Source organism: Hyalella azteca, unplaced genomic scaffold (genome assembly GCF_000764305.2).
Source record: "Hyalella azteca isolate HAZT.00-mixed unplaced genomic scaffold, Hazt_2.0.2 contig3072, whole genome shotgun sequence".
In the NCBI taxonomy this organism is placed as follows: domain Eukaryota; kingdom Metazoa; phylum Arthropoda; class Malacostraca; order Amphipoda; family Hyalellidae; genus Hyalella; species Hyalella azteca.
This window is the reverse complement of record NW_025933326.1, coordinates 92,819-111,011: the sequence shown is the minus strand read 5'-3', so window position 1 is coordinate 111,011 and position 18,193 is coordinate 92,819. Positions and strand designations below refer to the sequence as shown.

At 38.7% G+C, this 18,193-nt stretch overlaps 1 protein-coding gene across 1 annotated transcript in view; it reads left to right on the top strand.

Annotated features, from left to right (window-relative positions):
* LOC108674131 overlaps positions 1 to 17,944 on the top strand; it is a 37,420-nt gene extending 19,476 nt beyond the window's left edge. The window contains exons 2-3 of the mRNA XM_018162043.2: positions 10,730 to 10,851; positions 10,944 to 17,944. Coding sequence (XP_018017532.1) covers positions 10,730 to 10,851; positions 10,944 to 14,069 — 3,248 coding nt within the window. The 3' untranslated portion in view covers positions 14,070 to 17,944. The remainder of the gene's footprint in view (positions 1 to 10,729; positions 10,852 to 10,943) is intronic.
* The last annotated feature ends 249 nt before the right edge of the window (positions 17,945 to 18,193 follow it).

The following is an 18,193-nucleotide window of genomic DNA, read 5'->3' as shown; positions in this document are numbered from 1 at the left end:
CAGAAAAAGTATTTATCTCGAGCTTGATACACATGACACAAAGACAATTCATGCACGCGAATTAGCAATTGAAATTAATCCCGGGATCAGTTTATGGCACGCTTACAAGAGCACAAGAGCGGTCAGGCGGTCATAAGAATTATACGCCCCACGCAGCAGCAGCGCGCGTGCAACTGTAGCGAGGCACGGAGAAAGCCTGCAGTGCCGGCACTTATACATTTAATTTAGAATAGGCACTTCATGGTTAAAACAAGGATCATATGATTGGGAGATTGTAAGGGAAAGTATGAGAGAAATTATTAAATTAAATCATAAATTAACTATTAAATATAAATGGCCTCATCGAAACACTCATTTCCGGTGTAAATTCGCATCAAATATACAAACATTAATCGGTGAATAGGCATGAACTTAGGTACTTCAATAATTTACAAGGGTATTCAAAATCGCACACTTTTGCGATAAGTGTACCTCAGGAAACATGCACTAGCATTTTGTTGGCTCAACTTGTAATAGTTTGAAAACAGTACCTATTTCAAAGAATGATGATTTCATTTCCAAACATAAAGCGTATTTAAATTCGCATTTCTGACTAGTAACGAGAATGCACTCTTAATTTGGGATAAAAATATACCGAACAGCAGTAGGACTGTTGTGAAGATAGCTTCGCACGATTCCACCAAATATGCTCGTAACAGTGAGTTAAAGATTATGGCAAATGAAAAAACATTTCAGCTTTTGAGCGATGATTGAATCAGCGCAAAATATCATTTCCGTTCATGACCGCTTGAGTTACATAAGCATAACCACCACTCAGTACTCGATATGATATGAGTTATGAGGTTGCATTTCCCATACAACAGACACAAGTTGAACACAGCAGCACTAATGTAGCTGACGCTCTGAGCATCGCATCAAATCTTCGCTCCGAGTTTCACGCCGCCACTTGGGATCGGTCCATGAAGACTTCTCTTAGGAACTGTTGGTGCCCGACCGAATTGTTATAGGACGGGCACCAACAACCGACAGAATGAACCCGACAACAGAATGTTCCTTGCAACGTCGGAGAGTCGAATTTATAACCTTTGGCCTGACAAAATAGTAAGCGAGAAATCAATTTAGTTGTGCCATTACCATACTCAGCAGGTATCATTGGGTTTCATCTCTAGCTCAACACATGTAAATTGTGATTACCTTAGTCTGCATGAGAGATGGCCTCTTCTAGTTCTCGCGTGTGGCCTCTCCATTAAAAGTCTGCTCTGGTGAGGCACTCGACCAATAAACTATTTGTCAGATAGCAATCACTGGGATTAATTTGCGGCAAACGCAGGGCCAAAAACTATGTACGCCGTAAGGTACGAATGTCGTACGCGTACGTAGGTCGCTTGCCACGTCGCCGCTGTTGGCCGGGACTTCAGTAGTCGCGTTGTTCTATTGAATCACAAGCCCCGATGTTACTCTAAATTACGAATAAGAAATGAGCAGTTCGCTTTCTTAGTTATTACGCTATAAATTTACATCCATAAATTGTATGGATAATATGTTTTTTGTTCTGTTCAACTTTAATAAAAATATTGAAGGGTTGGTTGCATTTGAAAAAAAATTGCCTTGCACGATTTATATTGTGAACATTGTATATAAATTTTTGATTAATTTTATCTATATATTATTTTATAATAATTTTTAATTTTATGATTTTTTATTTGATTTTTTTTATTCCAGATTAGGTATTTATAGCATGGCACAAGTCGAGTTGATAGTTACAGGTCCGTGTAATGCTTAATGATTGCACTCGCTTTGCACCACAGTTCACTCTTTGCTCGGTTACTAAGAAATTTCCCAAAATCTTTGTCATTTTCACATAAATTCTCATTGTGCAACTCCTTACAATGGAAGTCTAGGGTCCGCGAGTTCTTTACATTCGTGCATGTTCATGTCAGAGCAAGCAGAGCTGCGTGGTTCAGTTTAACGTTGGTTAGGTCATGACCCGAAGATTTCGTGTTCTCTTGTGGTCACTTTTACCTACGAAGTGTATGCGTTAACTCTATTTTTGGAAATGCAGTTGAATCAATGTAATGGCGTAACAGTGAGAATCCAAACTCGAACAATTTGTTCCAAATTCGATCAATCCGAGATTATTAGGTAGAGATTTAAAGCGAGATTAACGTATGATTTCTCGTTCGCAGTTCCAGACGGTGAAGTCTATCCTGTTTTCGCTTGATAAGGATCAGAAAGGCACCAGCCATATAAGCTATGTGTTTCTTAGTTGATTAATTCAGCACGCAATCTGATATCTCATTTGACTTGGACTATCTGATGAGTCCTCTTCGATTAAAGGCCAAGATAATTAGCGATCTCTTGATACCGTGCGAGGCGACTGAGTGTTTCACATTCCGAAAGATAAATTTGAAGAATCCTGAGACGTATATTCCTTGTGCGATTGCTTGAACAATTTCTCAATCACATCCTCTTGTAACTGGACATGAGGAATGAAAATGAATCGAGCAAAAGCTGCAGCTAATTTAGAACTATTACAAAGTTCACCGTATTATAATGTTAAAACGATAACAAACGAAAGCTATAACTTCAGATTCCGAGAAGGCAGCATAAAAGAGCGAAGAAGTGTCGACACAATGCGATTAAGAGGAGTACTCCGCTCTCTATGGTGACCTCAGCGAAACCAAATCACGCTTCATTGAAATGCCAAGCCATGTTTGCGCATGACACGGGCGAGAAAAGAAGCAAAGTTCAGGCCACAAAGAGCGTCACTCTTGAATGGGACTGCACGGCTGCCGCCGACATCCTCGATCTTGTCCGACTGACCCTTTCATTGATGACCAACCTACGGCTTAGCTCGTCTCCAATTTGATCTCGGGAGTCCAACAACATAAAAAACCGGGACTTGAATTGCTTGATAGCAATACAAGACCAAGGAATGCAAGACATGAGCGGACCTTAATCCCAAGGGCGCTGGGGGTTGAGGGAGTCAGATGCATCTTAATCTCATTTTAGACATAATTTTTTAAGAAATAACTTTTGTGCTAAGTGCTTCTTTGAATGAAACACCCACTTGTTTCTTTATTCCCGAAGCTCGGCTAATCGAAAACTCGACTGTGATGATAGTGCGAAGTGATAATATCAATAAACTTTTTGCCTATTGTGCAGAGCTGCGAGGAGACAAAGAAAGGAAACGCTTCACTCAAAGTAGTAAGCGATTGATTGCTGATCAAATTTTATCAGCATTATTATAAGTCCGTACATTAATGGTCACTATATAAAGTTCAAATGTAGCTGGAAAGAATCATTGTGCGCATATGGAAATCTTTCCAAGGACATGAGTAATTGGGGCAAGACTTTTAGGACAAAGACAACCTAATCTTTTCATATTAGGTTTGGCTTTTACAGTTTCAGTTCGCAGATTCAGCCTCAATTACACATTTTAGCTGAAAAGTTATACGCCTCTGCGAGGTTATGCGAAAGTTTTAAAAGAATGTTGTTCCAGGAACTCATCAGGAATTATCTACAAGTCCATGTAATTGACACAGCCCCGAAAAATGGACAAAACAATAGAAATATTGTTCCTCGTGCCTTAGGAAAAGACGCCACATCCTAAGCGCAATGAGTCAGCAAAAATTGAATGACTTCTCTAGGACTCGTGAACAAAGACTGGACAAAGAGGGCAACTCGGGCGCCTTCAAAGATTGTCTTGTTGTTCTGAATGGCTGAGATGTCATGAAGAGAAGAACAAATATTAATTACTGTTTAAATGATTATAATTTTACCAGCGCATAAGTAAAAGGATTGAAATTGAATGTTATAGAAACTTGTTAAATTTCATCACAACTCTATGCTTCTTACCGTAATTCTGTAATACGTGCTCTAAACATTCGTTATCCGTTGTAGCATAGACTTTTTTTTTACGCGGTCTTTATTATTAAACTAACCAAGTAGAGGCTAAGCTAACGATAAAATGCAATATTTTTATTTTAAGGTTGCACATTCATAAGTCGACCACGCATTACCAGAATTAAAACGTGAAGAGAACGTCTTCGCACGACAGAACGGTCGATGAAACGATACCATCGACAAATGCAAACATTTATTGAATGATGCATATTGTGATCTTATCATAAATTATTAATGAGTAAAATAAATACTGCAACTGAATTTCACAAATATTTTCTAGTCTCTAAATAGCCAAAACGAGCGAGTTCAAGTCGGAAGAATTGACGCGTACGTGTGTGGTCGCCGCCTGAAAGCTAGTACGGAGACATCATGTTGTGAAGCCATTCACTGAGATACATTATTCTCGCCCAATAAATTTCTCAAACGCCAATTCAAATTCAATGAGACTGCAGGTGGAGTCTTAGTATGAATTTCGTCAAATGAGTTTCGAGTAGAATCTTAAATCGACTATGAAGGCACATATAGCACACAGACAAAAGAAACCAGCTTGTCTTTGAATGCTTTTAATTTATGGCGATTGAGATATTGCTACTCTATTACGTACGTTAATAATTTTTTAATTCATTCGTTATTTAATCAGAAGTTGGTTTTGGCGCTTTTTTTGTTCATGCAAGAATGAAATGAACACGTGACTGCATTTCGGATCAGAGGACGTACATGAATTATTTCTATCGTCCCAAGCTTACAATTTATGCTGCAAATTCATTCAATCTCATTTTCACACAACTTATCTTTAATTGTTCTCGATTAAACAAATTAAGCGAGATAAAACACTCAACAGCCCCAGTCGGGCCAAATTATCTTTATAAATTGTCTGTAGGTATACACCGCATTTGAGTCACCGGAAATACATTTGAGTCACCGCATTTGTCTGTAGTTATACACCGCATTTAAGTCTTTATAAATTTTCTGTATTTATACACCGCATTTGAACAGCTAGGTAGAGTTCGCGAAACAAGTTAATGATAAATTCGAATTTTTCAAGCAGAGGTCTTTTTGATGATGGTTTAGCCGTCATGCCAGATTAAAGACATATGGTCAACAGACCGACGCTCTTACGTGGCAGCTGCAAGGGCATTGAGGCGGCCGTAATAAATGACTTCACAGCCTGAGCTCACAGAACTCAGTCAATACAAGAAGCGAACGAGAAAGTGTGCGGGTCAAAAGTCAGGCTTGGTTTCGTCTTAGCTCGAAAACGAGATCGATCTGAGATGCGATGTTGGCTCGAATTGTGCAACTCGGTGCCGACAGCTGTCAACATAAAACTGCATTTCTCGGGAAACTATTTTCCCTAGACAAGGTAAATGGGTTATTTATTGGCAAGCATGGAGTGAGCCTTTCACTTGATGATGTTCCCATCAATATTTATAAACAAGTGCACCTTCGAATTTCTTAAGATATAGTGATGCAAGTGCAGTCTAAATCTGCATAAATGTTAAAATGTTAGAGGTAATTATGTTTAAATAATTATACGCTCGCATGGCGGTTTTAGCTTGTGGAAACCGTGTGCAAAAAAAAATTGAGGAATATCTCAACAATTTCGATAATGAAAATGTTTTTTTTTGCCATTATTGAAAATTCTAAAGCAACTTTATTCATTTGCAAAAAAGAATTAGATAAACGAGGTATTTGCCACGTAATTATTATTGCGGGCCTTCTCTTACGATTTCCTGTAGTACACCCTGAAACGTCATCATTTCCGCTGATTTTAGCTATTGTGAAAATTTATCAACATCGGAATTTTTCGATCACAAATTGGTAAGAATTACATAAGTCCATCGGCAGTGGAACTGCCGATGGACTTCTGCTCTTTTGTTGTTCATCTTGAGCTATTTTGGGCAAACAAAAAGGTATTTCAGTGCTGCAAGCAGAGAGTGTAACACAATTTGGACAACATGAAACATTCTTTCGTCTCAGTGTGTTCACTATACAACACAATGCAGTCGAGTAGTCCCGTAAAATATAGTGACGCGAGCGTGAGTCATCGGTACAGGAATTCACTAAAACACAAGTAAAATTGTGCGTAACTTTATTTCATTGTTGATTGACCACTCGGATGCAATAGAGGACAGATTCAGGATCGGAAATACTACTTATTATTGAAATCGGTTACATTAAGTAGCGAGTATTTGAAAAGTTTGAGTGACCAGCATGTAAACAGAAAATGTTGAGGAAAGCACGATTCTTATGAGAGTTGTGTCGATTTTGTATTGCAGAGATATTCAATTTGGCTAAATTTATCTATTGAAAATTTTGTTCATTTAATATTCTTATGCGTTAACCCATGCAAATACACCTGAATTACACAAAAAAAATAAGTAACGTGTCGGCATACACAATAAATAAGGTGAACAATATCATTGAACAAAAATGTTTTATGATCCAATCAAACAGATGATCAGACATTAATCCGTAAAACCAGAATCGGAAACAAAATTTGTTTGTTCCCGTGCGGTATCCATTTGATCAATCTGATTTTGCAAATTTCTCCCTATTTGATTTTGGTCAGAATGGCGACCAAAGTCCTAATGTTTCTTGCGGTGGCCATAGCGACGACGTACGAAGTGCAGCGGGCAAGTCCATTAAGCAAGCCTGCACCACTCACCGGTGCGCCAACAAAACTAAAACAATAGCCACAATCAAGCCCTCATTAACTGCGCTAAGTGCCCTCACTCTGATCTCGTTACGACTCCTATTCATATCAACAAACGAAAAAAATCCACTTAACCTTCTGTCACTCTCAGTGATATCCAAACAGGCGTTGTAGAACCTTCAAAGCACAAAAATAACGCGTTTTTTGATAAGGAATTTATGAGCGTCTAAGGTCAAAATAAAACAGAACTGCGATGGTCAGGTGCACAGTCTTGACAAAGAAAGAGGTGCTCACCATCACGCTCAATAGATCATTACGGAAGGGATGGTAAGATCAACATCGCCACAAAAGATGAAAAATCTCGAAGATTTCATTGAGCTGTCCGACAAACTCGACGAGCTCGTCATATATTCCACGGGTTGAGCAACCGATCCTCAGCCTTCCAGAACCATGGAGCCTCGGTCTCTCTTTTTGAGTCCAGTAGCCAAAATAAATCATTTTTATTCCTCTTAGGTGCATGATTAAAATTTATGTTCAAGATGTCAAGAAATGAAAATCAAACTATAGCAACAAGGAAATACTTTCTAGAGGAAAAAGAAACTACGCAGTAACATAAAATTTGGTCTGCACAGAGGATATAGATTGTCCGACCTTCAAACGATACATTACAAAAAATTTATCCTAGTCACTCACAAAACTGAGACGTGAACGAAGTAATTCATTTTGTTCCCTCTTTTTTCATCAATAAAATACTTCACCAATTTCCGAAAGTTGTTAGAAAGTTGGCGTGTGGAAGAATTTGCTGCAAAATATGTGTGTAACATCCATGGCACACTCTGGCGATCCAACTTTTATTCTGTAAGATAATGCGGGGCAAAGACCATCAGAATTTCTCCATAGAAGGATAACCTTTGGCAGGGCATCAGCTTAACCGAACCTTTTGCATTGAGTCGCTCGAGTGTGACAACAACATCCGAAAAAAATAATCGAGGTTGGAAAATGAAAAAAAAATAAAAGAGATGCATTCCTCTCTGTATAGAGGAATAGCAGTGGTGGTAAAGTAGGCATACCTCGTTTGTTCCGGCGAGGGCGAGCTGACGAAAGCTCCAGTAACACTTTTACAAGCTATCGGCATGTGTTCAGATTAGCTCCAACGATGGAGTCGTGTGCTCGTACCCAATGGAGGAATCGAATCAAATATGCAAGAATTTCGAGACACACGAGACACGATGCGTGCTTTGGCATAGTAAGGCATCGAAAAGCCAGCTTCAAATACATCGGTATTCACAGAATAAATCATGGAATTAAATTTAATTACGTACAAAACATTGCAAGAGGAATAACTGTAGTATCTACTATAGTCTCATGCTTCATGCAGACTATGTGGTGTAGAGCCGAGCTTGTCGTTCACAAAAAATAACTTAATCTGAATTGCATACCCAATAGCATTCGCTCAAAATTTTTGAACGCTTACAGCAACGATTATTCAAGCCCTTGAAAGAAGCAATGTATACATTACCATTAATGTAGCTTGGTAATAATCTAGAGTTCATTTAGGCAGAAAAAGGCATTGATTGCAGACTTATAGATTTAAATGGCTTTGATAAAATAATTTGCATGAGTGAGATGAATATCAGAGGATCTTTTTAAAGATCAGCGGGTGCGATGCAAAGTATCTCAGCACGGATCTCATTAGCGGCCATTGACCACGAGAAAGCTTCTGCGTGATGCCCTCCCTTCAATAACATCAACATATGTTAGGATACGAGTTTAATACGAATAATAAACTTTAGAATTTATTCAATATCTTGTCAGTAGTAAATCTTTATGCATCACGACCGTGCAGCAAATAAATTAAAAGCCGATTGAATCTGCATCACCTTGAGCTACACATTTCAATTACTTGGTAAACTTTTAGCATTAAAATTTCTATCACAAAAGAAATATCAGCTATGGATAAGTCGGAAAGATGTTACTAATTCTGACATTTACTCTTTGATAAACGGTGCGTAAATTTGAGCTCCAGTCGCCCCACTATAGCAGGGCACGGGCACGAAGCTGCATGCCTGACATGTGATTTTAACACGGTCATTTGTTGCCAATGCAAGACTTTTATTTGAATCTTTTGTTTGATTGACGAATAGTTAGCGTACCTCTCCACCACTGATTATCTCTATACATTAAATTTAAATACTAAAACATGCTCCATGCGGAGTCTGAATATTACAATTCAAACGTCTTTAGATAAAAATGAAAAATCCGAGCTTCAGTGGACAGAATATCGATATTAACATTAGGTACTGAAAACATATAAAGCTCTTAGCTATATTTCCGACTGCACGAAGCTTCCGATTGCTACTCTGAGAGCAACAGCGAAGTTGGGTGGCGAATTATCAGGTTTTATGTCAAGGAGTTGCGGCCACATTGCTCCTGATACGGCAGAATTTAAAGCGCTTCCTTTGAGCTTAATCTCTTCAAGTCTATACTGTTCTAAGTATCAATTTTATCGGAAATTAAATTAAAGTTCAAAGAGAGCCATTCAAATGCTTGATGGTAGACTAGTGAGTATTTGAGAATCAAAGATAAAAGGATTGTCCAACGGTCCCAAGAAAACACGTTTACCATGCATGTGTTGTTGTCGATGGCATCTGATCCATTATAATTAGACAACTTTCGTTAACTGGAACGATTCAAGTCATTCAAAACTTCTATAAGAAGCAGGACATTCCAAACTACTAGCAAATTTCAATATTGGACAGAGAGAACATACATTTCCTGGACATGATTGTACTCTGTATGCAAATCATTTAATGAAATCTTTGATGATTAATGAATTCATGCCTTTGCTATCAATCAATTCCACATCATTTACCGTGAACATCGAATCTATGAAGAGATTCTCGGAACACATCATCAAACAAAGAGTTGATTTGATCTGATGATCTTACGCAGTGAAGGCCAGAACCCATTTATAATATATTCTCACAGTCATGCATGATCGTGATTCGAATCGCATTTCAAAAACTTTACTTAATCAAATTTGAAGGAGTAGCAGATTTAAAATTGTGAAATTGGCGGTAGGTAATGGCCACGCAGCTTCAGATATCTAGCGATACCGGATGATAATTAGTAATGGCCTATTACTGTTGAGAATTAGTGCTATGAGAATGCTAGTAATATTCAGCCTTATAGCTAGATGACCTGATTTAATATCACAATAATAATTAACCATCGTTCACGCACACTAGCTCTAATGAGTTGACGTTGATGCGTTGTAATCTCGTTGCTCGTCTCAAAGGAATGTGGTCATTAATTGTCGCCAGTCGATAATTTGCTTACATTCGTTAGGCTAATCAGGAACACCCCATTGCCTTTGAGCAATCTAAGCAGTGGCGCAACGCAGCCCCTCTCAGCAGCTGGGATTGTGAAACGGTTGAAACAACAGCTTTGGAGCCCCAGATGTTAAGGCATTTAAATGGTGAAGCAAATTGAATATGAAGCGTTCTTTCATGTTATAAATTGAATTAAAAGCACTTGATATCCTCTATTTGTTCAACTTCTCTATCATTAGCCAAAATATATTACATCGCGGGCATCAAATACCCCCTGATAGATAGGAATTTACTACATCATCAATATTAATTATTTTCTGTATTAACTAATGAAAGAAACTAACTGCGCCAGTTTCTCTAACATCCATGGAACATGTTTGAAATGTTTTGTTCTAACACATTTAGGTAAGGAATAAAATCAAATATGTCTATTTTCAAAACATTTACCACGCAAATTATTTTAAGTAATATTTTACCACGTAGAATAACGAACCGTCAAATAACGACTATCTTGATATAGCAAAAAAAGCTTCATTTAAGGAGGCGAGTTTTACAGCGATTAAAAATCATAAATTGTTCTGCACGGCAGACATGACACGCCCTTGCTGTCATTTGTGTCAACATTCGAGATGCTTTAATACAGAGATATTGTTACGATATAATACATAGATATTGATTAGTACATTTCCAATATACACTATTATGCGAATTCAGTTGAAAGCTTTAATGACGCACCTACGTATATTCTTGCCATAATTACACCTTATAAATATGCATTCATATTTTTATTGATTTGACCTAATTCTGATCTTATAATTCTAACTCATTTTCAACCTAGTGTACGGGCAACACCTGAATCAAATATCACTTGCTATTGAATGGCGGCGTACAACCTTCGTGTTTGCTGTGTTGCAGTTGTGGCAGGACATCGAGACGGTGCTGCTTGAGTCTAACCTTCGTGTTTGTTGTATTGCAGATGTGGCAGGACATCGAGACGGTGCTGCTTCTCAGATTGGAAGCACAAACAACACAACGTCTACACCGTCCTGTAGCTCTGCCACGACGTAGGCGACACCGACTGTGGTGACTTGGACGCGCCGTACAGCAACTGCGACAGCGGCTACAATCTCCAGGACAGCGACAGCAACGCCAGCTCTCCTGCCACCCGCTTCGAAGTCACCAACTTAGAGCCTCCCAACACGAATGTGCCAAACTTTGCGGAATCGGTATTATGTAAAATTACCGAAACCTCTTATGCGGATTGCTCTGCTTCTGTTCAAAATCAAAGTTTGGCTAATAATATAACTTATGCACAAAATCATGCACCGCATCGTACACCTTGCACTGAAGTGAATTTTTCTAACTCTGAACAAAACATCATTAAAATGACGATGGAAAGCAGTGAAGAAGCATTTCCACAAACAGAAAAAACGTTTCTCAATGTACAAGCATCTATCAAAATTTTACCCGCCAAACATGAGAATTCTTCTGTACAAAATCATTGTAACGCAGATCATGATACCAACAAAAATTCTCAGGTAACGAATCCACTAACAAGTAATGACCAAATTGTTCGCACTGCCATATCTCGAGAAAACCCATCTGCGAGATGTCATGATAACTTGTTAATTGAAGGGCAAAAAACTGTTTATGAAGTAAAAAAGCTCAAGGAAATATCCTCTCATGTAGTAAATAAGACAAAATGTCCGCCTATTGCTTCGAAATCCATTTTTGAAGACGCTCACGAAAAATTCACGGAGAGCATATCAAAAACTACGTCAAAACTTACTTCTAAGGAAAAGGTGAATCAAAATTTGCTCGGGAAAAAATCGATTTTATCCCAGGTGCTAACAGCTCCATTAACACCGAAAAATTCAAGTAAGGGATCATACTATTTGAATCTAATGGGTAGAACCTACTCCCAAAATTACCAGACAAACAATAAGGTACCTGGTAAATCATCTAGTCAACCATCGTCTCCTACAAATGAAAAGGATAGCACAAGTCAGGATTCAAGCCTAAAGCAACGCTCTCAGTCGATGAGCATCTCCTGCAATTCTTTATATCCTTCAACAGTAGCGAGTAATAGTTGTGTGTTTGCGACTGATTCAGTCCCGGGAACAGCCATGCGAGATATCTCATCGAATTCTTTCCAGAAACCAGCAGACATTTTGTGTGCAAACGAAAGGGACGACACGAGTGAAACCAACCAAACGGGCGGAATTACAAATAAAAAAAGTCGAGGTTTAGATCAAGCAAATTCGAAAAAGCCTAATGATAACGGGAAAAGACAAAAAGGAGCTTTCGGGGCGATAACCTGTCCTACTAACAACCAAGTTCTTTGTGATGAGAAGCCTCAGAATAATCCTGAAAACTTGCATTCTAGCAACAATGAAGATAACTCGCAGATATCAGCTAATAATCAACATTCTACCGGCCAACACACCTTTATGGACCAGAGGAACTCCAGCCCTCGATCAGTCGAGTTTTCTTTGCAGTTAAATCAAAACGTCCACAAACATCATCCACAACAGACAAATCATCATATCAGTTCATCGAATTCACTGAATGGATATGATGAAAGCCGTATGCACGTCGATTCTACCGAAATTTCCACACACTCACAAATTTTTCAATTGCCACAAACACCTCAGCAACAACAGCAACTGACAAAACATCACTTAGAACTAAATTGCCAATTGTCTCATCAATCACATACTCCTCAAACTTACAATTCAACGGCACAACATCACAGTCTGCATTCAGCTTCTGTACAAACACAGCCTCTAAGCCAAGTTTTCCCATGCCACACTTCACATCTAAATGCACCACAAAGTATTCGTCCCGATAATCTCAAGGAAATCCAACACACGATGTCGTCGCAAACAGGTCAAAACACTTATACGCCTCATCATGCCACTTACCAGAATGACCAGGCATTGAAGTACACATACATAGACAATACCTATCAAATACCTTCAACGACAGAGCAGCGAAGCACTGTTGGCAATCAGGTTATGAGCTATCCAGCGTCAGCTCAGTATGCCGAGTCGCAAACTCAATGCGCAGAAATGGCACCAAATTGCTTTTCAAATTTTTCGCAATCTTATGTTGGGTACAATGACAATGGATTGGATGTAAATGCCTACGTCAATGAGGAATTGAATGCTTTAGAAAGGAATTCATTCAGTTCCACTCCGTACGATCACAATTTATTCGAACACACAGCATATGAAGACAACTCGGCGCTGATGGAATCGGAAGATTTCGTTGATCTCGACGCTCTGGCAAAAAGCGTCGCTGAAGGACACTGCCAGAATGCCGTGGTCCCTCACTCCCCAAATGAGAAACACTTACGAGAGCAAGCTCGAACTAACCAACACGTTGACCCAGTACCCTGTACTGACAACATGCATTTATCTCAAGATTCAATACAGCCAACATATAACAAAGTACCCCAGCAAACATCCTCTATGGTACCTGCACCGCATAGTTCACTTCAACAAAATCATCAAATGATGCCTCCAAGTCTTCGACCTCGAATATCAGGCTCTAGTTATCAAACTTCCATTGCAATGAATGGGAATCCCGTTACTTATACTCATGGTCAAATGTCTCCTCCAGCGTCTCCTGACACAGACGAACTCCCCAGAGGAGTGCTACGTCAAGGAAGACAGTTACCGCCAGGCCTCAACGGACATTTAACTCGTCACGCATTAATGCCCATTAGCAAAGTTATGACTCCTCCGTCATCTCCTAACCTATCTGAACTTCTTAGTTCAGGTAATGGACGGGGACCAGGACCAGGCATGAACCCAAGTCTGCTGCCAAGCATCAAAGAAACTACTACTCCAACCACTGAAGACTCTGAGAACAGGGCAATAAAAAAGCCAGGTGGTAGAAAGAAGATTACAGCACACACTTGCCAGACCCCAGGGTGTGGCAAGACATATACTAAATCATCGCATCTGAAGGCGCATTTGAGGACCCACACGGGGGAAAAACCTTACATGTGCGACTGGAAAGGTTGCGGCTGGAAGTTTGCGAGATCAGACGAACTGACCCGACACAGCCGGAAGCATACCGGAGACCGGCCTTTCCAGTGCCGGTTGTGCGAACGAGCATTTTCTCGTTCCGATCACCTCAGTCTTCACATGAAACGACACGTAACCGTTTAGTTATCCGTGTAAATAAATTGATTCCCTTTTCACTGTGCTTTTAACAATAATTACTTTATCAAACTCAGTCATGTATCGTACGTATAGATTGTATATAAAATATATAGATGTAACTTATCGGACGCGGTTTCTTAATAAAATATAATGCAACACGATGAATTTATGTTGAGCTATGCTCACAAGGTGCCATACGTGCCAATTAGTGCTTTCCAGCAAGTTAATGAAGACAATTCGGTGAATAATAGTGATGCACCACATTCATTCATAGGCATAATGGATCGTATTTCATTCTGTTAAGCTCGAGCTACAATTAATGTACTTGACAAAATTCTTCTCAACCATCAATGTCTGTAGCTCTCACTTTAGTGCGAGATTATTGCAATTAGGATATATTTCTAGCTATAATAACTACAGTTATTTGAACATTTCAAAGCTTGATCTCATTAACGTATTTTAACTGTGGACACTATGTAAGAAATGTTTTTTTAGAGTGGAACCTATTTAGTTTCCAATCAAGTAGTGTAATGATTAGGACTCCACAAACATACTTAGTGAAAAAAAAATTCTCGATCAGTCGAAATTCGCATTGACCTTTTTATCGATGTTTGCCAGTTAGATTTTATTTCACCAATTCCTTGAAAATCTTAAACTCACACGTCTTTAGATTACGATTTTCCATTTTGCTGTAAAAAATAAGCTCAAAGACAATCGCCGCTTTAACTCTGAAACCATGGTACCTGGCTTCATATTTCACGTTAATTTTCACTGAGATCGAAGGCGATGGAAAGTAAACAAGACTCACTTATTTCGTTAGCTGGAGGCTAGTTTGGCTTCACGATATTGGCCTTTCTTATTGACCAGGTAGGCAGCCATTCTTCCTTCCCTTCTCTCCGGGTTACGGCCAATTTATAAAACCATTAGCCGGTCGTTACCGGACAAGCATTAGATCACGCGACGGCGGTCGCTTGTTGGTTCAGGCTCTTCCGACGATGTTCTCGCTAATGAAAACAAATGAGGTCTTCGGTAAACAAATTCAAAGCAAAAAGCGTGCGCTGATGTCTGCTGCCTGACTTGAAAAGCCGAGCCCAAGGGTCATCGACGAGAGTGGTTAATCCCGAACGAACATGCAAACATGACTGGCGACTCACGAAATTCAGGAACGAATTTCTTAGCAAAACTACGCACAGGCGAAAGGATAGCAGTTGAGTATTGAACGACTATTATTGAGCGAGAATAATCGATATAATATTAATGTATTGTTGTTCAATATTCAAAAAAAGTTAAATGGGATAAATCAAAAACAACCTTCATGCTCATAATTTACGTGAATTTGATTACAATTCATAAGTATTTATGCGTTATTTTGTAATTTTCTCTATAATATCATTTTTACAAATTAGCATCTTTCTTCAGTCGAGACGATAAACTAATGATTTGGATACTATTGTGTTAAAAAATGAAACAAATATTTCAGTAATGTATTGAAAGCCTGCTGCCATTCCTCCAAGACGTAAGCCAAGCTCAGTGAGTGGAGGAAGAACCATCACGAGGTGTTCTAGACGCGTGTTCTGTGCAGTCGGAAGTGCTGGCCGGTAGCAGAGCAATGAGTCTCTAGGTTAGGTTAGGTTAGGTTAGCTGGCAATCAGCTAATGCAGCAAGGAGGGCAGAGGAGGCCTAACTCCTCCCAACCCTACGGCGCATGCGCAAGCTGGCAAGTCAATTTTCCCGCGCATGCGCTCCATGCAAGGCGCATGCCTACAGATGGAAAAAGTTTCGTAGAAAGGGAAATGTAGGGGTATGTGGGAAACAACATAGAATAGAGACTTATTAATTTGCTGTTGAGTCAAGCAAATGCGTTTGAAGAATTAATTCACTGGATCGATCTTAATTCTGCCCTTGCCTAGCATTATAGACGGTTTTATCTGCATATGTACCATATCAACAGAGTAAGAAGGAAACTTATGGTCTCCAACGGCAACCTTGCTCCAAGCAAACTTTTTAGCCAAACCGAAATGCGCAGTTTACTTTATAATTACGGTGTTGAAGCGGAAAATTTTCACATGGAAAGTTGAAAGAAACAATTCACTTTTGATACATGAGGCGTCGGTTCTAATACATTCACTCATCAGCAGGCTACAAATCTCATCTTAAGATTACAAAGAAAAGGCCTAATTTTGGCACTGTAAACTGAAAGAACCATCGTGTGTGCGAGTCAAACACGTCCGTGGCGACTGGCGAGCAAGATCTAGAATGGCTTAGTTCGTTGGGTAAACATTAAACACACTATATATTTTACAAATATTTTCTGAAAACCAGTCTCAAACCCAGCCATCGACTCCTGAACAAATTTTTTTCAATTCAAGATTCAATGTTGAATGGATATTTATCTTTTCAGCCATTCGTATTGCATGTGAAGTCATTATTGTAAATTTCAAATTGTATTGTATAAATATGACACATGTTCCATTTGAATCATCACAACCAACTAGGTGAATACTTATGACAAGTAACTTGTGCTTCTGTTTATTTCCTCCTACGCTTCCACCTACTGTCCATTACCATTTCCCACTCGCACGTGCATGGATGCTAGTTCCCTCGCTTCTGTAATAACTTTTTATATTCTGAATTTTTACGCTAAAAGTTATTCCGAAGTTATACTGAATCGCTACAATTTATTAACCAAGTCATCAATAAACAAACTGCAACGAAATATGAACGATGTGTATGGATGTTCGATGAGACAATATTTAAATGACTTATTTTCATGGCAATGCTTAATCTATAACCTGGTAAACTCGCATCATGCCGACGATTGTCAATACTTCGGTGACAAATAATTTAGCTTTAGTTTGTCTACAACCCAGATTTCCTTCATCTGTTTTTGCTGCGGATTTAATACGTCGTTCAGCGATAATAATGGACAATGGGAATGCACCACTGCGTTCGTTTATTAGCCCGAAAAATATGTACATTTTCCACGTAGATCTTAATTCGGACACGCAATTATGGTACACACATGAATGGGATTGCTTTATGGGTAAATAATTGAACAAAGTTGGAGGCAAAATGCGTATGAACTTTGAGTTCGCGGTTTATCATCTTCTGAATGATTTATTCATCAAAAAATTCATGAAACATATTCTAGTCTCGTCTCCATGACTAAGATATTGTTTTTACGACAAGACTCCAAATATGCGAGTCATGATAATAATTTTAAATACGCAAGGTCAGCGGGATTAACGCTGAATATCGATTGGTAACATGGATAACTCCGCTACGCCTTAGGCGACGTTTAATCGTAAATCGTTTTAGATGATTTATCTGCGAAAATTAAAAAGTTGCTCATCAATTAATGAAATATGTCTCCATTTTTCAAATCAGAACCGTATTGAATGTAGTCTGTAAAATGGCCCAGTCTTACCTTTGATTTCAGGTTAAACGAAGGTTATCAAAGGCTTTATTCAAATTGAAGCTTTTCAACTGACAACAATGTCACCTGATATCAATCGAAATTAGGTAAAAGATTCACTTTGATAATAATCGATATCATCAGCAGAAAATCCTCATAAGCTAAAAGTTGAACAGATTCGTATACGCATCTCGAACTGATGAATTGCGTAGTTTCGGCTGACCCGGTTTTTGCAGCTTGTACAGATGTTGTGTAATCAAGAAACTTTTTAAGACATTCGTTTTTTACATCGGATTAGCTTAATTACTGTAAACGTGTTCACCATCTGTAAATTAAAAGCTGTATCTCTTAATAATTATGCTTGAAATCGTCGTGCGCTTAATTAGTCGACTTATACTGAAGATGTGTTCTATAGTACGCAATTTTTACGATAATTTTAGAGTAAATTTAAAATTTTCTTTTTATCGCTAAAGGTTTGCTAAATTTTGAAAAGTTGATATCAAAATATTCAGGTGAGCATTTGATTCAGTTATTAAATGGTTGGTTCCATGTAATAATTAAGGACAATAATCTCCTCCTAAAAATTTGAATGACAATAATTCGTTTTCTTCAATTAAAACCTCATGGCAAAAAGATCAAACGTAAAGTTCCGGAAACTCAAGTGAGTCTCAGATCTCAGATAGCATACGTTGAGCAAGTTCTTTTCTAAATATTA